Below are 22,687 nucleotides of genomic sequence, written 5' to 3'. Positions count from 1 at the left end.
TTTTCCAAGTGTTCCTGCTGGAACACGCCGGACTCGGACAAGCTCTCCACATGCCACACTGATTTGAATCAGGTGTGTTGCAGCGAGGACACTTGGAAAACCTGCAGGACACCAGTCCTCCAGGACCAGGATTAGGGATCCCTGCTTTAGAGAACCAGTTCAGAGGATCCAGACTAGAACCAGAAAGCCGCGTGGCCTCTGCTCTGTCACACAGTGCTGACATCAGTGATCATTCAAACGTTATTATTCTAACTTTAAAGTGAAATGAAGGCGACTGTGAAGGGAGCAGGATGATATCGTGGCCGACTTTCCACCTCTTGATTCTCAGTCCCGCCTGCTTTCATCTGTGACGACCACATTAGAGCCATCAGACATAAACAGCCTGCAGTCTGCAGGCTTTCAGAAGACCAAAAGCTGATGCTCCTCAGGTTGAAAATGAGGGATTTGGGAAGAAACATGGTCTCTAATTTGCAGGTAACAAAATGGAGCAATTTATATTCCACTCCTCAGTTTATTAAAGGATGCAGAATGTCCGTTCACATATAAACACTGTGATTTATGTGTGTAATGCAGATGTCATCTCATCTGTCTGCTGTGCGTTTCTCTCTGAATTCAGGGGGTGGATGATGAAATTGCAGGGTGTGTATTTGTGACATGATTTGTCTCTTCATCTTGTGATTTGAAAAAGCTGGCACTGAGAGCTGGTAATGAGAAAGAGGAGGGGGAGACGGCGGACACAGTCGGCTGCTGCTCGCTTCGTGTCGAGCACATCACCCTGCACGACCAACTGGATGGGAACGAGTTTGTGGTGGAATTTGACTTCCTGGGGAAAGACTCCATTCGCTACTATAACAAAGTTCCTGTCATCAAAAAGGTAAAAGAAAGAGGAAAGACACACAAAGTGACGTTTCTATACTTTCTCCTTTAATGTCTTCATGCAGTAGATGGGAGTTCTGGGTCAGGCAGCTTCCGTCTGATTTATTAGCATCCGTGTTTTACAGCATGTAGATGCACACGGCTCAAAACAACGAAGGGAAGACTTGTTGGATGTCGAAGATTAAAATCTTAATTCATCACATAAAACAACAAAATAGCATCAGAATGATGTCTGGAAATGGAGGCCATGAAGACGTGCAGGTCTGGAGTCAGACGTGAGCAGAAACCAGCCAGAGGATGAAGACGTTTCCACCGGGTTTTTATCCGTTTGTACAACAGCAGCTGAAGCCGATTCGCCCGTTTGCTTCCAGTGGAACGCAGAAGTAAAGATGAACCTGCAGCCATCGGCTTTGGGCTGGGCGATATGATGATATGTATCGTCTGGATGATAGAAAATCTCCATCGTTTCATATGAGGCGCTATCGTTTACGCCACCATAAGCTGCTTTACGGCACGCTGAAATTCATAAACCAACATGGAGGAAGACGGTAGCAGACGTGTTTCAGAGGATAATTCACTAAAAGATGAGCAGCCAACCCAAACTGCTGATGATGTTCCTAAAAGAGGGAAATCTCTGTCTGGATGCAGTTTGGATATAAAAAGAGCGACATGGAACTGACAGCAGACCAGCTCACAGTCCCAATAACGGACTCCGACAACTCATTTTATCACCTGCAGGAATCAGGATAAAGAATACAGAATAAAGAATAGAGTCAACGAGCAAAAGCAGCATCTGGTGGAGGAGAAAGCTCAGAATAAACTCCAGACCAAACGCTGCAGCAGGTATTTACCTGTGGAACGTCATACGGCCATAGTTCCCCCAGATGGAAGGAGATCACTGCTGCTGTTGCCTAGCAACATGTGATGCATAACTGATGACTGACACAACATTACACAGTTTATATGGTTACATATCATTATGGGGATGTAAAATGAGGGACATCAGCATAAGAGGTTTTGGTCGGATGGCCCAGTCCAAGTTTGGCTCCATTTATCCTGAACAGACATCTGCACCGTGTTGGTGTCGTGTTTACGTCCATGAAGGAGAATTTTCAGCTTCAATCCAACCAGCCGACGATTCTGACTGATTTTCCGTCACTTTTCACGAAGAACACAGTTCAGAGTGCTTCTCATGAAACATCACAAGCTTCGCAGCAAACGCTGAAACCAGTAGGAAGGTCCGTCCCAGAACGTCGTCCAGTTTTAACCAGAAATCTCCCCAACATGACCTTCTCCTGTTTTATCATCACATTTACTGTTTCTGCTTCCATCTGGTGATTTGTTTACATATTTATTCATCAGTTTCCACATTCTCAGATAAATATCTTTAATAAAACACACTATATACATATAAATATCTATAAATAATATATATAATCAGTATAATTAGTTTAAACATCTGGTGGTGAAAGTTTAAGGCGGGCGCGTCCATCTCAGCTCCTCCAAGGCGGCGGGTTTCCTGTGTTCCTTTATGGTGGTCGCGCTACTTTCCAGCCGTGGCTGAATGTCCAGAAAGAATAAAGTTACCCACAATGCATCTTGATAAGAAGTAAGCGGCGACGGTTGCTTGGTGGGACGGTACAGACCACAATGCATTGCAGGTCAGGTGACATGAACATCAAAGCAGATTCAAATAAACGACAAAAGTAAACAAACTATTTTCATTTTGATTTGGAACGACGTCTTCACGCATCACGGTTGCCGTGGTGACAGCAGGTCGTCATGTGATCTGGCCAGCGTCATGTCCGAGTCGCCAACAGAGCGATGCTACGATTGGTTCAGACACTGCCTTTGTTTCCCTGCTCCAACACGTCACACTGAGTCACCGTGCAGAATGCCATTAAATCGAGACTCAGGTGCGTTGCAGCAGGGACACACTGAAAGCCTGCAGGTCGAGGAGCAACTTGACAGCGGCAGTTTTAAATCTTCATTGCTGGATTATGAGAACAGGAAAATGTTTTTATAAAAGAGTTTGGGGAAAGAAACGTGGATTTAAAGAGAAAAGTAAAAAAATAATCTGTAGTTCTGGTTATGAGTCATCGGGTCTCAGGTTTAGTGAAGTACAGGTGAGAAGCCGCTTTTAGTGGACTCCAACCTGCCCTCCAGACATCATGGCAGTAAATCTCAGGTTATTTATTGGCCTTTCAGCGCCACGTGTGTTTTCATGATAGTTGAAAGAGCCTTTCCGAGCAGTTTAAGGCTTTTTCACGCCGCAGCGTCTGGCAGGAAGCCTCCTGAAACTTAATCATAATTTCCCCAGTGCTTCGGATTCTCATAGTTCACAGCTTGTCGCCCAGATTCTTTTTCTCCTTTTAAAAATGTTTTATTAAGCTGTTCTGCTTCTTGAATTCCTGGCAATAAAAGAGAAAATAATGAACTTTTGTGAAAAACCTCCGGAGCAAAATCACTGAACGTCACAAAGAAGGAATAAAAGCTTCCGTGTTGTGTTCAGGTGGTGCTGCTCTGCTTTCCGCTGCGCGCTAAGCTGAGAGGTTAATCATAGTTATTCATCTCCGCCACTGAGATTGGCTTTATTTTACCGCAGCAGTTAAATGACACGACTTTGAAACTGATTTGTGAAAGCTGAATGTAGCCGGTCTGAGAACTGGAGAGACCAGACGTGGACTTTGATCAGGATTGAGTCCAGTTTTCTTTTGATTTAATGTTTTATTTCTCCGCTTGTCTTTGACACGAAGCGTCTTCGCAGGCTCCACATCGACGTCGTGACCCTGCAGGAACATATGAAAGTTAAATATGTCTGGAAATTTAGTTTCGAATCCCGTTTAGCCGTCCACAATCTGTCAAACAGCTGTCATGCCTCTGTGTGTGTGTGTGTGGAAATTTCCGGTGTCAGCCAATGCTATCTGCTATTCATGGGAAAGAAATGTTAACACCTGACAACCAAAGTGTTTTGTTTCTTGGCAGAACATATAATTATTCAAATGAGTGCATTGAAAAGCATCACATTAGCTGGAATTAATTAGTCCCCCGCATATTTTAGCATCATCGGTTCCCTGGTAAATCAGTATGATTGCTGCTAAATGTCACATCGCATAAAATGGAACAAGAACGGAAGGAAGTCATTTCTATTTCTAATCTCTGGAGATGTTTGACATGGCTCAAATTAAAATGACGTTTAAACCGCAGATAAAGCGAATAACCGTCACCGTCTAGTTACGGCGCCGACGTCCCGCCGGGAAGCTGGGAGGTCGGGCCACTCGCGTGGCTGTGGAAGACGCCTGCTGTTGGAATTGGCGGGGATTGGCGTCCTGGCTTGGTGAGCTCCACCACACCTTCAGAACCGACGTCCATGTTCCAACGTTTCACAGCTGGTTCTGGGGGCCTGGGAGGAACGGGAACTCTTCTAATATTCAGACCAGTGTGAGCCTGCTCACTGGAAGCCGAAGAGAACGTGAGTCCCATCTGCAGCGTAGAACTTGATCCACGTCCAACATAGACATTTACTATATTATAGAGCTCGCTTAAAAATGTCATAAATTTGAATCCGTTCATATCAGGCAGCAAACTTAAGCCGTTAAAACCAAGCAGCAACTTCCGGAAGTTAAAGGTGAAGCCTTTGTGGAAGTGGCAAAACCTGCAGTTCCCCCCTGGTCCACTAGGGGCTCCAAACAGAGCAAATCCCCATAGACTCCCATGTTAAAAAGACCAACTTCTCAGCAGCAATAAACATGTTTACAGCAGAAATAAACGACTCCATTTTAGGTTTAATAGGTCAGGTTTACCTTCATGACAACTGGGGGGGGAGTGAATTTGTTTCTAAAACTTACCCGTTTAAAAGTAATTTAATCTCGAAGTTCGGCATATTTAGGGGCGTGTCCTTTTGATTGACAGGTACCCGATCTCCCGTCACAAGTCAGAAGATTGTAGAACAACCGTGGTTTTTAGCCGGTTAACAACGTGACTTAGCTTTAGCCCACTTACCTCTGTTAGCTGGTTGGCTCCTGTTAGCTCGGTTAGCTCTTAGCTACAGAAAGTTTGGAGTTTGCTCGATGTCAGTCATCCACCATGACGCTCACAGCCCCCTCTCAGCTCCACCTCTTTGCCCATATTTGTATTTTCCTGGTGAGACGACACGCATGCCCCTGCCAAGATGGTGATGGTAGGAACCGCCCACCGAGCTTCAATTCAGCTCTTCAGAAACCTACGGGTGACGTCACGGAGGCTCCGCCCATCTTTTATATACAGTCTGTGGTTCAAATTGAATCCGATATTAATGGAAAAAAAACAAATTCAGTCTTTATTTTCCAGTGCGATCGCAGTGACCCGACTGGCGAAGCTCGCTGAGATGTTGAAAGGCTTCCTGTGTCGCTTCCATCTTAAATCCACTTCCTCCCCAGATGACACATTTACGCTTCTAAAATCTAAACACAGTGATGAAAATTCTGCTTTTAAGATGAAAAAGTCGCAGGAAGAAAGAGGATAAATGTTTTTATTGGACGATGTTTTTGTTGGACTTCTCTCTCCACGTTCACACATTTTGGATTATTTTCACTGTAAATATTTACCTGATATTTACCTTTAGCCGCTACAGTCACACTTTTTCTTGCATTTCTTTGAGTTTTCCAGTAAGTGTGTCTGTTTGTCTCTGAAAACCAGAACTCCCAGTACTTACTCAGTTTAGTCCAAGTTGTTTGAAGGCAGAAGCAGACGCAACCAAAACACGGGAGAGAAAGAGGATTTTCATGCGCTCAAGTTGCTGTTTCTGGTTTACGTTTTTATTCCAGAAGCACCTTTCACTTGCACACCTTCAGTAATTAACACATAATCGTCCGTGTGTTTCGCAAAGCAACACTTCTGCAGCTGGAAACTGGAGCGGTGCATATTTCACTGGTTTATTTGGAGAAACGAAGCATGTTTTGAGCCTGCAGTGACTGGAAATGTCAGATATAATTGTAGCAGCTTGATTCTTCTGACACGGCGTGTGAAGGATGAAAAAGCTTCCTCACAACTCAGATTTATGTCTCAGGTCTGCTGTAGCTGCACCTGTAGGTCATGTGAGTTATTTTACCGTGTAAAACATTCGCCTCCACAAACCTCGGCAAATTTCTGGAAGAGACTTCAGACCATTAAAGGTTCGTTGTTTTAACTTCTTTCTTCTTTCGCAGGTTTTTAAGAATCTCAAGCTTTTCATGGAGAACAAGGAGACGGGAGACGAACTCTTCGACCGTCTGAATGTGAGTGTTTGAAAACGGACGTTTTAGCGTCAGAAGCGAAGAGCTGTCGTGTTCCATCACCTCGCGATTCCGTTACATTATTCACTGGATCATTTTCATGCGTCCATTTTCTCCATTCAGGGTTTTTTCTCACCACTCTGTCACCAAACTTCTATATTAAACCACGAATAAACCCAACTCATGCCCAACATCATATTACGTTCACATTTTTGGCTTTAATCTACAGGAAACGTGGCAAGCAGGTAGTTTCGTGTATTTTATTGTGGGTGACCTGAACGTTCTGAAAGCTGGAGGTGAAATGCGCCTAAAAACCCAGATTACACTGCAGCTAATACAGTTTTCATGTTCATCATGTTAACATCATGTTGTTAAAACGTGTTGAAAATTTGACTTGTTAGCATCCGAAACATTAACTTTGATATAATTATTGCCAAATAAAATAACATAACCCATCCATCAAAACGGTGTACATATACAGTTTAAATAAAGTTCAAACCGACAGACGAGGCTATCGTGTGCAAACCAACGGCAAAGCATCAGAATCATACGGCGTTCCAGTGTTTCTGTTATCTGCGTCTGGTATTGTTTCCAGTATTACTCTTTATTTTTGGCTTAAAACAACGTTCACATGTATAATTTAGCAACAAATTAATTCTTATTTTAGGTTAAAGCCTTATTTTTGTGCATTTTCATTATAAAATTTGATACAATTTAGTTAAATATGTCAATCAAACCAGGGCTGGATTAAAAGTGCACAGGCCCCTGGGCCCAGAGTGTCCCAGGGGCCCCCTTCCCCACCGCAATGTTGTGAAAAGTGGGAATGATGGACTGTGAAATGACATTTCTAACTCTCAGCCAGTGGTACCAGTAGCAAGACACTAGACACTGTGGTGTAACTCTCTGGTTTTTATGTACATTTTGTTTCATGCCCAAACTGCTGGTGTTTGTCCTGCATGGGCCCCAAGTGGGTGTGAGCCCCTTGACCTGTGCCCATAATGTCTGTCCAGCCTTGAATCAAACCCTTAAACAAACAGAACACCAAACTCACCCAGAAAATCTCGTAAATAAAGGCCAAAGTCTGTGTGATTCCGTTGTTTTCTCCCCTACGGACTGATTCTAGTCCAGGTCCCAGCTCTGTCTGAACCGCTACGCCCTTTACACGGTGGTGGGATCCTCAACTTTCCCTGTATGGAACTGACTGCCTGGTACGCCTGATAAAGTAACGTTGGCTTTCTCAGACAGGAATCCGTTCTTTTTATTCCAAAGAATCGTCTCTAAGAGCCGACTCGTTCATGAACGTCACATCGCTTGTGGTCCTGAACTCCCGTCCTGGAGGTTTCTCTGGAGCAACATACCTGGTTCAAATGACAAGGTTCCACTTCTGCACCAGCCTGATAAGCCGTTGATCTGAATCATGAGCGTTGCAGCAGGGAAACATCTAAAACCTGTAGGAAGGTCAATCTACATGACCGAGTTGGTGACGTTGCTTTAGTTCAGGGGTTGGCAAATCCAGGGCTTGAGGGCTGCAGTCCTGCACGTGGTAGGAGTTTCCCTGCTGCAACACAGCTGACAGACACCAGGCTTAACCAGCAGACTGGTGCAGTGTTAGGGGTTTCCCTGCTGCAACACAGCTGATAGACACCAGGCTTAACCAGCAGACTGGTGCAGTGTTAGGGGTTTCCCTGCTGCAACACAGCTGACAGACACCAGGCTTAACCAGCAGACTGGTGCAGTATTAGGGGTTTCCCTGCTGCAACACAGCTGACAGACACCAGGCTTAACCAGCAGACTGGTTGAATCTGCACATGTTGAATTTTGAATCGATTATATCGTGAATCAACTTCTTTAATGAATTGGTTTAGAAATGTCATGCTTGTTTTCACTCGTTGAAAAGTTCAGAAAGGAGGAAACTTCTGAGAGGTGTGTGATGCTGAGGAGCAGGAAAAACACCAGAAGGGAAGTGAAAAGACTTTCCAAAACCTTTTCCGTGGACGGAGAGCTGCTGTAAAGGAAACGCAGGTCGTAAACTGAGGCGCCAGATGAGATTGAGCGAGGACTCGCCGTTGGCGAGGGGAGATGAAAGGGCCGAAGCGAGGTAACGGGAGGTAAAGGAGAAGTGGAGAATATTAGAAACGGGGAGTCTGAAAAGCAGGAAAGTAGTTTCAAAAGAACGAAGGGATGGACGCTGGCAGATAAAAATGAAACTGTGAGAGTGGAAATTTTGAGCGGACATGCTGTGTGGAAGAAATTCCACCCAGAAAATCTGGCCTCAGCTCAGCTGCTTCTCTAGCTGCAGGCGGCAAGGATGCACTTACTGCAGCGTGTGTGTGTGTGTGTGTGTGTGTGCGTGTGTGTGTGTGTGTGTGTGTATTAAGCGTATTGTATTAAGCGTATTGTAAATGACTCGATGCAGTTTCATGTTATGGAAACCAAACAGGTTAAGTGGTCTGATTGAAACTGCATCGTGTTGCGACCTCTTTAAGAGAGTCTGGGTCAGAGGTCGGAACGTGTGCATTAGATAAGCAGGAACCTGAATGGAGGGGTGTAATGGCGTGGAGCGAGGAAGGAAACATTAGGGAGCCAGCTGTGATGACGAAATGGAGCGGTGCAGAGAGGAGGAAGAGAAGGGCCACGTTTCTGCTCTCCAATTTGTCAGGAAATGTCAGCGTGTTGGAGGTGGAATGGTAATGGCTGCTTACGGAGGCCTGATTGACACGTCGAAAGGACAAGACGCTGAAAAAGCAGCAGCAGGAGGAGAGGAAAGGTGAAGCATGGGCGAGTTTCCCTCTCTCTCTTTCAGTTTCCATCCAGTTATCGCCCAGTTTAGTCAGAAAACCAGTTTGCTTTTGTCTTGCCTGACAGCTGGGGGCTATGGGGGGGGGGGGGGTACAGGCGACATCACAGCCAGGCAGCTGCATTAAGGTTGTCCCATCCTCCACGAGAAGCAAGAACAAGAAAAACCTTCTTCGTCAGGTCCATCCATCCTCCAGGAGAAGCAGGTCTGCAGCGGGGAGGGATCACTGCGGGGGGCGATGTCTGCTTTATGTGCCATGAACCCGGTTGTTACCTCCACCAAGGAGGTTGTTTTTCCTGCCGTCTTTGTGTTCAAGATAACTTAAAAAATTACAGACGGATTTTTATAAACATTTCCAGAGTTGTTGGAAATGTAAAAATGAAGAACTGATTAAATTCTGGTGGTGATCCGGATCACCGTTTGGATCCAGGAATGTTTTAAAAGGATTCTTTAACATCGTGCTTGGCGGAGGTTTCCGCTCTCCGAGTTTCTAGTTTCATATTTAACGACCAGCTTCGTCCGCGGCGGGGCGGGTCGTGCACGCGGCGGGGCGGGTCGTGCACGCGGCGGGGCGGGTCGTGCACGCGGCGGGTCGTGCACGCGGCAGGGTCCGAGTGTTTTAATGTAAAAATGTTTGTACTTTCTCACCACCTCGATCAGCTGTTTTATCAAAACAATCCGTTTCACCTGCAACAGGAAACTCCGCTTCCTGCTTTCTCTGTGTTAACCACGCCCACCTCAGATGTCCGACCAATCACACGATACTTCTCGGAGCCCTGCAAGAAAAAAAGTTCTGCAGCCCGATGTGCCGAGAACTGTCTTCAAACACGTCCGCGAGAACAAAATGACGTCATTTTCTTCTCGGAGCTTCGAGAAGAAGAAAGTTCTGGCTTCTGGTGGAGGATGGAACAAGCTTTAAAGGTCCAGCGCTGCAGAAATGCAACAGAATACCTGCAGCTCCGAAGGTTTGCCAACATGAAGCAGCAGCAGTTCAAGCATTTTTTTCAACCATTCAGCAGTTTCTACAGCTTTTATCCGACATGAAACCAAAGCCGGAAGCAGGAAAGTGGAGCTGCTGTTCTACACGTCTGAGCGGGACGTTTCCCGTCGGGATCCTGCAGCCTTCGCTGTAATCTGTCAGTTTCCTGAAAACTAACGGCTTGTTATGACGAGTAGCGCAGTGATGCTGCAACGTCGGGGTCCCAGACGGCCTCACCAGCAGGCCGAGGAGACTCCTGTCAGAAACTCTGTGTTTATGTGGTGGAAGAGGGAGTTTTAGTCAACCCCTGCACTTCCTCAGACGTTCTGACATCTTAACGGTCCAGCTGGTCGGCTTTCAAGCCAACTGGTTTTACTGGGAGGTTTTCTGCTTCCTCTGAAGCTGCTCCTGCAGGTGTGAATAAAGACGATGCAGGAAGTGGATTTAAGGTAAAAACATGAACACATGGATGGAAACTTGGGTTGTTTTGAGTCCGTTTTTCTCCTCAGAGTGAAACTTAACATCGTTACGTTACGTATTCAGCGAGGATCATGTGACATGTTGTGACATGAGAGATTTAAATCCACGTTTTCATGACTGAAAACCATCCCGGCTTGTCAGAGGTGACTCTATACAGACCTCCAGAACCTTCCGTTCACATCCTGAAGCTAAATGATCTAATTATTCAAGTTGAACCATCTTTCTAATGAGCAGAATTATCTGAGAGATGAGTTTGTTTTAGAGAAATGATGCTTTTAGTAGAAGCTGAAGATGCTGAGCAGCATTATCAGAACATGGTTACTAATTGAAAGCTGCCAAACTAAATTACTAATAGTTGCTTAATGTAGCCTGTAATAGTCGGTGTCATTTCATTTTCCTGTGGCTTTGTGTGCTTTGCATCATCTTCCCTCCTCTCCGTAGTCCCTGGAGGCTGATGCAGAACATATTAACGGCTTCCTTCTCTCTGGAACTGGTTGCATCAGCAGCCGTACGTCAATCAGGAAGTCCAGTTGGTGGCATTCAGATCTGCAAACGTGTGTGGAGCCACAACCCGGCATGACGAGAGCTGCAGCCTCGCCTGCTCCTGGACTTGCAGACTCGTTAGTATTGCAGGGGCAGAGTTGGGCTCATTAGAAAGGCAGACGGAGCAGCAGATCTGTACCTGTGTGGCTCCATGGCTCAGCATGTGAATGTGCTGCCTGTCGCGACCGGTTCTCAAGTCGGCTCTTCGTATCAATAATCCCAGTCAGAAAGTGTCTCTTTCCTCCCTGCTGTCCTGTTCAGCCTAACAGGAATCCAAACACTGAGTGTTCCCGCTCCAACTTACTGTAATACCTGCAGAAATGCTGGGGGGGGGGGCACTGTGATCCTTCTTCACCCGTTTTCTCTAATAGATTTTTTTTAAAAAAAGGCTAATATGTGTTTTATGTTTATCTCTTGCTGTTGCACACAGCTCTGCAGGTTCATGGTGCCACAGCGCCACCTGGTGGTTGGGAACATGTTCTACCAGTAACTAGTATAACTAGTCTGCGTTTGTCATTGCAGACAAGCCTCCTGAACAAACATCTGAGCTCTCTAATGCCTGGTCTGACTGCGAAGGTCTTCAGGACGTATAACGCCTCCATCACCCTGCAGCAGCAGCTCAGAGAGCTCACCACCAGTAAGTCCAGCAGCTCCATCACACCGCCAGAGGAGGCTGCGCCGCGGGCTCTGCTCCTCATCATCTAAAAGCTCCGCATGAGACGATTGTTTTTAGCTTCCTGCCTCCGTCTTATCATCGTCCCGTTGCCGTCTCAGCCATCGTTTCTCATTCAGACAGAAGCTTCCCCTCCCAGCGTGACGCGTGAGCGCGGCGTGAGCCCCGGGAGGAACGTAGAAAGCTCATAACTGTCTGAATTATTGAAGCGTAACAGGAAATGGAAATGATGTGAGGTGGCGGTAAAAGCTCTGGAGTTCTGATGCGTATGCAGAAGGAAACTCATCTCTAAAACTGCTGTGTTTAATTCTTCTTAATATGATTCTCTGGATTTAATTTTGCTTCTCTGACGCCCCTGAAGAGTCTGACAACGTGGCAGAGAAGCTGCTGTCCTACAACCGGGCCAACCGAGCCGTTGCTATTCTCTGCAACCACCAGAGGGCGCCACCAAAGACCTTCGAACAGTCGATGGCCAACCTACAGGCCAAGGTGAGGGCAGCTTTATTATATTTCATCTGGAAGGACGGTGTCAGTGTTTTAATGTTGACTGACGAGAGACCATTCCAGAACTCCCAGGGGAAGGAGCATCCGCCCCCTTCACAGCTCGCTCGCTGATAAGTTGACAGTAACACGAGTTGAAGTGCTTGTATCCTTGTGCGCTTCGTGCAGATCGATGCCAGAAAGGAACAGCTGGCTCTGGCCAAGACGGAGCTGAAACAGGCCAAGAAGGAAGCCAAGACGAAGGGCAACTCGGACCCCAAACTACAGGCGTAAGTTTCAGAGTGAGACGCAACACACAGCTGGTGGGAGACGTTACACATGAAACATCTGGAGGGAAATGCAGGTTTTAATCTGTTCTACATGACTGGATTTCTCTTTATCAGCTGAGTGACGAGTCCTGCAGGAAATCCTGTTTATTGAACTATTTTACTTGTGATTCATAACCTCCAGATGGAGATTTCTACTGTCCATACGATACATCTGTTTATCAGGCTCCTCAAAGGAAAATCATCAGTGTGCAGTAATATCTTTATTGCAAGAACAATAAGATCAATACCTGAAAGAAATGCTTTTAAAATGATCAACAGAAGATCAAAGGACAAAATAAACTACAGATTAATTTGAAATTCTTCATATTAAAAGGAAAATAAAATTATAATTTTAATCTGATTAATAAAACTGCATTAAACCAGCACCATGACATCTGATTGGATGCCGTAATCACATGACTCAGAAGGGTTCGAACGTATTTTATTGGCTGAAACAAATGTCTTAGATCTACACGCCTAAAAAGGATCTAATCTGGAAATTAGATCTTATCTTATCTCATCTGATCTTTTCTATATATTAGATTTAATCTGGTATTTAGACGGGCGGATGCAGCGATGCGTCTCGATCCCGATGGGTTCTGGTGTAACATCCTCCACGTTTCAGCCTTCACTGTAACCAATCGCAGCTTCTGCTCTTCCTCCTCGTGTTGCGTCTGGCCAGCTTGGTGGAGAGGAAGAAGGCGGCGGTGAAGCGCTGCGAGGAGCAGCTGCTGAAGATGGAGGTCCAGGCGACCGACCGGGAGGAGAACAAGCAGATTGCTCTGGGCACCTCCAAGCTCAACTACCTGGACCCCCGCATCACGGTGGCGTGGTGAGTTAACGCTGCGTCCTGCTGGAGCCGGGCGTAGGGAGACGGGGTCCAGCTCCAGCAGGACGCGCTGCCCGGTTGGGGGGTCAGGAGGTCGTCTGCCTCATTCTGGTTTAACTTTGCAGAATTGTGAGACTGATTCGATGTTAATCTGAGATCAGCCGGGTAACGTGACCTCACTACCTGCTTCTGCAGCTTCACCTCAATAACCGATCAGATGGTTAACGACCGATCAAACCATCTGATTGGTTATCTGCCCCCAACATCCGACGGCAAGCCTCTTCTCTGGCTGCAAAACAATCTGGTGTTCCTCTCACTGTTTATCTTCCTGTTCTCTGATTGGCTCTTTGGTTACCGCGGTGACCCTGCTGCAACTCAAATCCCAGAGAACAAAGTCAACGTGTTTCCGTTCAGAACCACAGAAAGCTAAATGCTAATCAGAGCGATGGATGAGGCAGGAATGGAGACGACAAACGTTGATTTATTCCTACGTATCGTCTCTGCTTCGCTGCTTGAAGCTTTGGGAGATGAACTGAAGCTTTTTTTCCTCTCCGCCCGTTCAGGTGTAAGAACATGGAGGTTCCCATCGAGAAAATCTACAATAAGACGCAACGGGAGAAGTTCGCCTGGGCCATCGACATGACGGAGGCGGACTTCGTGTTCTGATGCTGGAATTGGACCTGGAAGATGCAGCCGAGGTTTAATGGAACGGATTTCTGATGCCGTGAAATGTTTTTCTTTTCATGCTTTTGGCGCCTGATTTGTCTGTTGGTTCTGTTTGTATGTTTGTTTGCATTAAACTGAATAAAGGTTCCGATGCGCAGTCCGAACGCTGCTGGTGGGGCGACGGATCTGGGTTCTGAGCCGCTGCCAGATCCGTGTCCGGTTTCTCAGCGGAGCGGACTGAACAGGAACAATCTGAATGCAGCGTCGATCAGAACATGCAACACAGACGGAAGCTGTAAATCATGATGCCCTCTGGGATCCAGTGAAACCAGTTTGGTGGTTTCTGCATACTGGTGAAGGATTTGTCACAGAGGACAAAAAGAAGTTTATTAAATAACTTTAACAGAAGTGGAATGCACCCCGCGGCGAACAGCGTGCAAGCAGCAGATGTTGACCATCATGTTGGGATGGAGGGGCTACTGGCCACCGCCATCAGGGGATTAATGTAAATATTGGCAGCTAAATAACCTCCGATGTGGAGCGCCGTTCCCATGTTTCACTAGTCTACCTTACAAATAACTTGTCTTTACGTAACTGAAACCGTTTCACAATATTCAATAGATAAAAAAGCATTTTACACAACAACACACCAAATCAAGACGTCGTTTTCAGTGGAAAAGTCTGCCGCTCCAGGATGCCGGATGGACTCGACACCTCCATCAGGAACCTGCGGGACGGAGGAGAAGAATGGATCCAAGCTAAATGTAGAAAAGTGCCAGAACCAGACCTGGACCTGGGATTCTTACCTCCATTACGACCCTTGACCCTCTTTAGGCTTCTCTGCTGTTGCTTCTACCTCTTCCACGCCGGCTTGGGTCATCAGATCAGCGATGTTTTTCTCCAAGTCGTCGATGCGCGTGCTCATCTCATCGAGTAGAGAGGTGGTTAAGGCAAAGTAAAATCTGAACACGCCTGCTACAAAGCCGGACAGTGTTTTAAAGATGAATTTAAATCCATTTAAATGAGAGTTTGTGTCGTTGGAGCACTCATTCCCCACATCTGAGTCCTGCGTGCATTCTGCCACTAATGACTTAAATCCATCGTGCAACATGCCAGCTAGCTTACTGAGGCCTTTTATTTATGAAAAGACAGCAGGTTATAGCTCCTTTCAGGCTAAATTTGGCCCCATCAATAGAAACACCAAGCAGCTGCTCGCCTGACAACAAAACAGACAACAAAAACTTAAAATAGACTTTAAACCAACTGCATTGTGGTGATAAGATTGTTAGGATATTCCTCCCGATGATCTGGTCTGACATGGTCTGGAACTTGTCCTGCATCTGCTGCAGCAGCGTCTGGACCTATGAGAGGGGAAAAAAAGATAGAGATTTACTTTACTGGAATAAATATGGCCACAAAGAATAATGCACATTATACATGAAAATATGCTTTTTTTTTAATTTTTTTTTTTTTTTTTTTTTACTTAGAGATGTACTCTGCCAGTTTTAGTTTTCATTTAAACACAATTTCAGCTCAGATGCAACTTGTAGAAATCACATCTGCTTGTTTCCATGCCAACGGTGGAAGGGGTAACCATGGAAATTACCATTTAACACACATGAATGTTTTTCTGTGTATTGGTTATTAAAAAATGGCTTTAAAAAGGGATTTCATGACATTTTAACTGTCAATAATGTGGTTAACAGACAGTCTGACTGCACAGTTGATCAAATTTAATTATATAAACAGAAATGTGGTTAAAACTGACTATTTAATCAGAATCTACTTTGATAAATTGGATTTTAATTTAAAAAAAATCTAACCAGTTCTAAAAATGAGAAATTACATGATACACATATGATGCATGTTTGAGGACAGAGAGGCTTTAACACCTGCAACCCGTCTCCATGACAACACTACATATTTATACACCGAATAAAATAGTTTTATGAGTCATTATGGAGGATCATGCATTAATAAGGACTCGTAAATAAACATTGTCAACATTTACAGTTGTACCAAACACCGTTTTTCTACTGTTTCTGCGAACAGCTGATGTCTTTTACACGGAATGTTACATAAAGTCGGTGCATTTTAGTTTATTACATAAAATAATTCATAACTCCATTTTAAATAAACACAAATATTAAGATAAAACCAAACAGAAAAAAAAGTTTACTTCTCATCGTTAGCATCTTGTTAGCATTGCAGGCTAACAGCTAGCTTGCAACGCGATCACGACTCACCACGTTCGTCAGATCCTGCACCGATTTGGGGTCCGTCTCTGCCATGTCGGGGTGAAATGATCAGCAGTTCCTTCACAGAAATAGAAATGAGGAAATGTAGAGAGATTGTTTTTATATCAACCACAAATAATCGTAGACACTTTATTAACCAGTGTCCGGTCAGCTGTTCCACAACACAGATAGTCTCGCGAGAGTTGGGTCTCGTTACTGTATCCGCTCCTTTTCTGTCATCCGAGTGATCGCCAGGTTGGAGGGGTGGAGTTTAAACAGAGGGGAAAGCGGTGGTAGCCGATGGAACATGATGAACAAATGATTTTCATCATCATCATCATTATCATTATTATGATTATTATCAGAGTCGCCATATGGCCATAGTTAGGAAGACTCTAAGAGCCCCATGTATTGATAGGGGCCCAAAAAGATGTACAAACTATGTAAGAAAATCATTAAACCTTCATTAAAAATCATAAATACTTTTTTCAAAGGTTGTAATAAAATATAGCAGTAATATAAACTGATAAACCATCTTTATTAAAATAACCTAGTTAGATGCACTGTGATTTAACCCTTTATAGGACACTCAATAAAATACCTTCAAATTAGAAATTTTAACCTAAAATTGTCCTTCTGGTATGAACGAAGACATCCATTCTGTTGTTACATTAACAACAACAACAACAAAAATAAAAGTTTCATGCTGAGTATAAAAGGAAACAAAGTGATAGTCACTTGCCCCATGAAGGGTGAAACACAGCCCTTGATCTTTATTATTCCCATGAAAAGCTCTTTTTTTTTAATCAGCTTGAAGCAATTGAAGCAAAAACAAAAATATAAAATTTGCATTCAAGTGGTGGGGTCTACGCCATTGTCTTTCATAGACCCCAAAATTCCTGGCAGCGCCCTTGATTATTATGAACAATAGTTACTACTAAAGTGATCATTTTGCAGATATTAGTTTCATGTCATCGTCTGCCAGGAGGACAATACAATGCATAAAAAATGGCTGAACATAATTATAACAAAGAAGGATGTTTGTTTTCAGGAATTATTTAAATGCTGCTGCTAAAAGCAAGTTGGAACAACATCCAGCTGTCCGCCCACCTGGCTGTCCGCTTGGTCACCGGGATAGGAAATGGAGCGGTCCCAGTAGGACGTCTGGATGTTGTAGTTCTGAATAAGGGTCATGCACGGGAATCTGTAGTTTAATTTTGTCCATTCTGCCTCGGAAAGACCCTGGTCGCGGATTTATTCACGCAGACTGAAGCGCGTGAACTTCTCCTACCTCACAAATATAAAATAAACACACACTGTGCTGTAATTGAAAGAAATTAAGCCATTTTCATGTCGGTTTGCGTGTGCGCGCACGTGGAGAGGGGTGTGCATGAGTGCGCGTACACGCGGCGTTTTGAGCAAGTTGGGATTTGAAAGTTGGATCAAGCAGGGGAACCCAGTGTGTGCGTGCGGCGTGAGAGTGCACGTTGTGTTTTCCAGGCTGCAGGAAAGTGAATGAAGGCGTCTGGTGAGTAAAGCCGCAGGTTGAACAAGGAAAAGAGAATTAATCTGGAATATGGTGCATCTTAACTTCTGCGACTCTGGAATAAAAGCTTCATGAGGCTCCGCGCGCGCCGCAGCCTGAACATGTCGATCCAACAAGAACTAAATGTGGAGCTGAAGAGAGCAGGGGAGAAAGTTTGGGTCAGAGAGGAGATTTTCTGTCTTTATAAGAGAAACGTGAGTGAATAAAAACCGGTTTGTGCTGCAGCTCAGACCAGAACTGATGCCTGGACGTCCTGCGGCATGTTGGCCCTTCCCCATTAAAATATGCATCTTACATAAGCAGCTTGTTCTCTAGCTGTGTCTCAGAAGGAAACAACTTTAAATGACTTGAAGATTCCTGAATAATGTTTAACTCTGCAGACATGTATATGAGTTACTGGCTGGTTTGGAGACAGTTTCCTGCAGAAAGCCTCAGACTTGGATCTGCATCTGTCTCAATATTGACATTCCTGTTAGATCAGAATCCATGGTTTGGTTTATAAACCAGGTTCTGCTCATCCTGTTTGAGCCAGAATGAGACTTACCATCAGCAGCCATACTGGTGGAAACCAGGATTTCCATCAGAACCAGACCAGCTTCCTGGACTTCTTATGTTTGCTCTGCATGTGCAGCCTGACTTTGTTTACACAGCAACACACTGCTTCTGTCCTTCCTGCAGGACCAGCGTGGCCCTTTTCCTTCCAGAACAAGTGGAGTTTGGTGTCGAGGAACGAGGGAATTAAAACTAAATCCTAAAACCAGTTTAACCATTTAAAGTGAAGGAGGAGCTTTCAGGGAGGTGTATCCGTCGGACAGGAGTCGGTTAGGAGGCGGCGGCTGTGGTTTGCAGTAAGTCTTGTTATCTGCAAGCTGTGGGAGTTGATGCTGATGCATCCCACCCTGGTCAACCCCGGCAGAGCCCCCCTGTACCCGCCTGTCTTAAGATTTACAAGCCTACATTTAAGGCGTGGAAGTAAAGTTTGAGTTTTATCCCTGTTTGTGAGTGTTGTTTTACCAGGAGAGAGTTTTACGTTTGCTCTCTGCTCAGCTTCTGATGGGTCGGCGCTGCTTTATGAGCTGAAAGCTGCAGCTCTGAAAATGTGGTTTAATCTCAGAACCGCAACAGTGAGACCAGTTCAAGGACAGAAACCTTTCCACTGCTTCGTTGTTGCTCTGCATCGCAGAGAAACTGCCTAAATGTTCATATCGTGCGTGAAAGAAGCTCCAGGATGGACCTAAGTGCACGTTTTCACGTAGCAATCATTACAGAAAAGTCCGTTTTTACTAGAACACTCAGGAAGCTTTGAAAACACCTGGATCCTGAGGTGAATCCCATCTTTCTTCTTCTGGTTTAAACCTGAAACGTTTGAGTAAATTTTCTCTTTAAATCCACGTCCTGCTAAAATCAGAAAGTTTACATTCTGCTCAGCTGCGCCGGCTGAAGTTTCGTCACCAGGTCGTTGACCTCATCGTGACCGTACACAGCTGACTTTCTGTTTCTGATGACCTGTCCGTTAGCTGTGACCACCTGAGATTCTCCCCCTCCGATAGATGCAGAGGCGGTTTTACAAGAGGAGGACGTGGATGGCTCGTGGACGCTGCTGTCCCTGCTGGCGTCCCTCCTCATGGTGTTCGGAGGGGCCCTGCCGTACGTCCCGCAGTTCCAGGAGATCCAGCGCAGCGGCAGCACGGAGGGCTTCTCCACCAGAGTCTGCTTGGTCCTACTCGTCGCCAACATCCTGCGCATTTTCTTCTGGTAAGCCTAAAAAACAGCTGTTTTCTGTCTTCCCTGCATTTCCTGGTAAAATCTGTCTGAACGTTTCATCTTTGCAGGATCGGGAAGCAGTTCGAGCTGACGCTGCTGCTGCAGAGCGTGGTGATGATCCTCACCATGTTTTTAATGCTTCACCTCTGCTGCAGCGTCCAGAACAGCAACCGAGTGAGCACCAAGCAGCACCGGCTGGCAGGTAGGAGACCCGACCCCGCGGCGCCCGCTGTCACGCTTCCATCACGCTCCCGTCAAACGCCATATATGCTGTTGTTATACTCCCGTCACGATCCATTCATGCTGTGGTTGTACTCCCATCATGCTGTTTTCCTACTCCCATCACGTTGTTGTCATACTCCAATCACGCTCCCGTCACGCTCCCATCATGCTGTGGTCATACTTCCATCCCGCTCTCATCACACTGACATCACGCTTCCGTCACACTCCCATCATGCTGTGGTCATATTCCCATCATGCTCCCATCAGGGTCCCATCATACTTCCATCACGCTGTTGTCATATTCCCATCACGCTCCCATCACGCTTCCGTCATACTCCCATCATACTGTTGTCATACTCTTATCACTCTCCAATAACGGGCCCATCACACTCCCATTTTGCTGTTGTCATACTCCCATCACGTTGTTGTCATACTCCCATCACGTTGTTGTCATACTCCCATCACGGTGTGGTCATACTCCCATCACGGTGTGGTCATACTCCCATCACGGTGTGGTCATACTCCCATCACGATGTGGTCATACTCCCATCACGATGTGGTCATACTCCCATCACGCTGTGATCATACTCCCATTAGACTGTTGTCATACTCCCATCACACTCCAATGACGGGCCCATCACACTCCCATTATGCTGTTGTCATACTCCCATCAGGCTCTCATCATACTCTTCTCATGTTGCCGTCATACTCCCATCACACTCCAATAAAGGGCCCATCACTCTCCCATTATGCTGTTGTCATACTCCCATCACGCTGTTGTCATACTCCCATCACGCTGTGATCATACTCTCATAACACTGTGATCATACTCCCATCACACTCCAATTACGGGCCCATCACACTCCCATCACGCTGTTGTCATACTCCCATCACGCTGTTGTCATACTCCCATCACGCTGTTGTCATACTCCCATCACGCTGTGATCATACTCCCATCAGGCTGTTGTCATACTCCCATCACGCTGTTGTCATACTCCCAACACGCTGTGATCATACTCCCATCAGGCTGTTGTCATACTCCCATCACACTGTTGCCATACTCCCATCACACTCCAATAACGGGCCCATCACACTCCCATTATGCTGTTGTCATACTCCCATCAGGCTCTCATCATACTCCCATCACGCTGTGATCATACTCCCATCAGGCTGTTGTCATACTCCCATCACGCTGTTGCCATACTCCCATCACACTCCAATAACGGGCCCATCACACTCCCATCACGCTGTTGTCATACTCCCATCACGCTGTGATCACACTCCCATCACGCTGTTGTCATACTCCCATCACGCTGTTGTCATACTCCCATCACGCTGTGATCACACTCCCATCACGCTGTTGTCATACTCCCATCACGCTGTGATCACACTCCCATCACGCTGTTGTCATACTCCCATCACGCTGTGATCACACTCCCATCACGCTGTTGTCATACTCCCATCACGCTGTGATCACACTCCCATCACGCTGTTGTCATACTCCCATCACGCTGTTGTCATACTCCCATCACGCTGTGATCACACTCCCATCACGCTGTTGTCATACTCCCATCACGCTGTGATCACACTCCCATAACGCTGTTGTCATACTCCCATCACGCTGTGATCACACTCCCATCACGCTGTTGTCATACTCCCATCACGCTGTGATCACACTCCCATCACGCTGTTGTCATACTCCCATCACGCTGTGATCACACTCCCATCACGCTGTTGTCATACTCCCATCACGCTGTTGTCATACTCCCATCACGCTGTGATCACACTCCCATCACGCTGTTGTCATACTCCCATCACGCTGTGATCACACTCCCATCACGCTGTTGTCATACTCCCATCACGCTGTTGTCATACTCCCATCACGCTGTGATCACACTCCCATCACGCTGTTGTCATACTCCCATCACGCTGTGATCACACTCCCATCACGCTGTTGTCATACTCCCATCACGCTGTGATCACACTCCCATCACGCTGTTGTCATACTCCCATCACGCTGTGATCACACTCCCATCACGCTGTTGTCATACTCCCATCACGCTGTGATCACACTCCCATCACGCTGTTGTCATACTCCCATCACGCTGTGATCACACTCCCATCACGCTGTTGTCATACTCCCATCACGCTGTTGTCATACTCCCATCACGCTGTGATCACACTCCCATCACGCTGTTGTCATACTCCCATCACGCTGTGATCACACTCCCATCACGCTGTTGTCATACTCCCATCACGCTGTGATCACACTCCCATCACGCTGTTGTCATACTCCCATCACGCTGTTGTCATACTCCCATCAGGCTCCCATCAGGCTAAGTGTGTCTGTCAGCAGTTTTCAGGGCGGCCGGCTGGGTTTCAGTCCGGCTTCTTGCCAACAGATGGAGCCATTGGAAAAGCCTGAATGTCCTGCATTCTTCATGCAGAATGTCTGACAGGTTGCTGAGTTGATCCGCTGCTTTCCGCTTCTCGTGTCTAAAAGATAAAATATTTCTTCATGAAAACATGATAATTCCGCTCATATAAAAGGTGAAATACCAGCAGAACAGAGGTGTGTTGCAGACGTGTTAGCAGTTGTGTCATGCGTCTAGTCTTTGCTGGGCCTTGTGTGTGTGTGTGTGTTCCATGTTAAATAAACTTCCTGTAGTTGGCAAACTGCAGCTTCGGACCATGAGACCATTGAACATTAGGTGGAAATGTTGTTCCAGTGAAGGTTTGAGGTCACAGTGGAGGCGATGGAGTGTGGCGGAGCGATGAGGAGGAAGGAGGTTCAGCTGACCAGTCTGAGCATCCGAAGTGTGTGTTAGTGTGCTCGGCGTCGGCAGGTCCCAGCAGACGGAGCTCGTCCAGGACGACATTCAGGATCTTTATTGATGGGATGTTTTTACAAGTTGATTGTTTTTGCAAATGGGACAACAGGAATTCCATCCGTGGTTTTAGTCATTAGATAAGAGGAGCACTGATTGGTGGAATACCACAGACGCATTATTAAA

General features: G+C 45.9%; 3 protein-coding genes across 3 annotated transcripts in view; 2 read left to right on the top strand and 1 right to left on the bottom strand.

Annotated features, from left to right (window-relative positions):
• LOC306769641 (DNA topoisomerase I, mitochondrial) overlaps positions 1-13,934 on the top strand; it is a gene marked incomplete at its 5' end in the record, with an annotated part of 34,640 nt that extends 20,706 nt beyond the window's left edge. The window contains 7 exons of the mRNA XM_079258324.1: positions 689-874; positions 6,063-6,131; positions 11,450-11,564; positions 11,962-12,089; positions 12,270-12,370; positions 13,092-13,241; positions 13,802-13,934. Coding sequence (XP_079114450.1) covers positions 689-874; positions 6,063-6,131; positions 11,450-11,564; positions 11,962-12,089; positions 12,270-12,370; positions 13,092-13,241; positions 13,802-13,904 — 852 coding nt within the window. The 3' untranslated portion in view covers positions 13,905-13,934. The remainder of the gene's footprint in view (positions 1-688; positions 875-6,062; positions 6,132-11,449; positions 11,565-11,961; positions 12,090-12,269; positions 12,371-13,091; positions 13,242-13,801) is intronic.
• hsbp1b (heat shock factor binding protein 1b) lies at positions 13,247-16,324 on the bottom strand. The gene is made up of 4 exons (XM_079249747.1): positions 16,151-16,324; positions 15,199-15,265; positions 14,711-14,837; positions 13,247-14,631 (listed from the first exon to the last, which is right to left on the bottom strand). The coding sequence occupies exons 1-3, from the start codon at positions 16,193-16,195 to the stop codon at positions 14,716-14,718; spliced, it is 234 nt and encodes a 77-aa protein (XP_079105873.1). The 5' UTR covers positions 16,196-16,324; the 3' UTR covers positions 13,247-14,631; positions 14,711-14,715.
• A 1,207-nt stretch (positions 16,325-17,531) lies between these two features.
• LOC306766485 (solute carrier family 66 member 2) overlaps positions 17,532-22,687 on the top strand; it is a 56,104-nt gene continuing 50,948 nt past the window's right edge. Inside the window, exons 1-3 of the mRNA XM_079254265.1 lie at positions 17,532-17,669; positions 19,238-19,442; positions 19,520-19,653. Of these exons, the coding sequence (XP_079110391.1) occupies positions 17,657-17,669; positions 19,238-19,442; positions 19,520-19,653 (352 nt within the window). The 5' untranslated portion in view covers positions 17,532-17,656. The remainder of the gene's footprint in view (positions 17,670-19,237; positions 19,443-19,519; positions 19,654-22,687) is intronic.

The sequence above is a fragment of the Telmatherina bonti genome, assembly GCF_933228915.1.
Source record: "Telmatherina bonti genome assembly, chromosome: 2".
Lineage (NCBI taxonomy): Eukaryota > Metazoa > Chordata > Actinopteri > Atheriniformes > Telmatherinidae > Telmatherina > Telmatherina bonti.
This window is presented reverse-complemented; position numbering and strand designations above follow the sequence as displayed.

Excerpts from the sequence above, each read along its gene's own strand:
- hsbp1b (XM_079249747.1), bottom strand. The coding sequence starts at position 16,195 with ATGGCAGAGACGGACCCCAAATCGGTGCAGGATCTGACGAACGTG. Across the intron at positions 15,266-16,150 it reads TGCAGGATCTGACGAACGTG|GTCCAGACGCTGCTGCAGCA; the intron begins GTGAGTCGTGAT and ends CCCCTCTCATAG. Across the intron at positions 14,838-15,198 it reads AGACCAGATCATCGGGAGGA|TCGATGAGATGAGCACGCGC; the intron begins ATATCCTAACAA and ends CCACCTCTCTAC.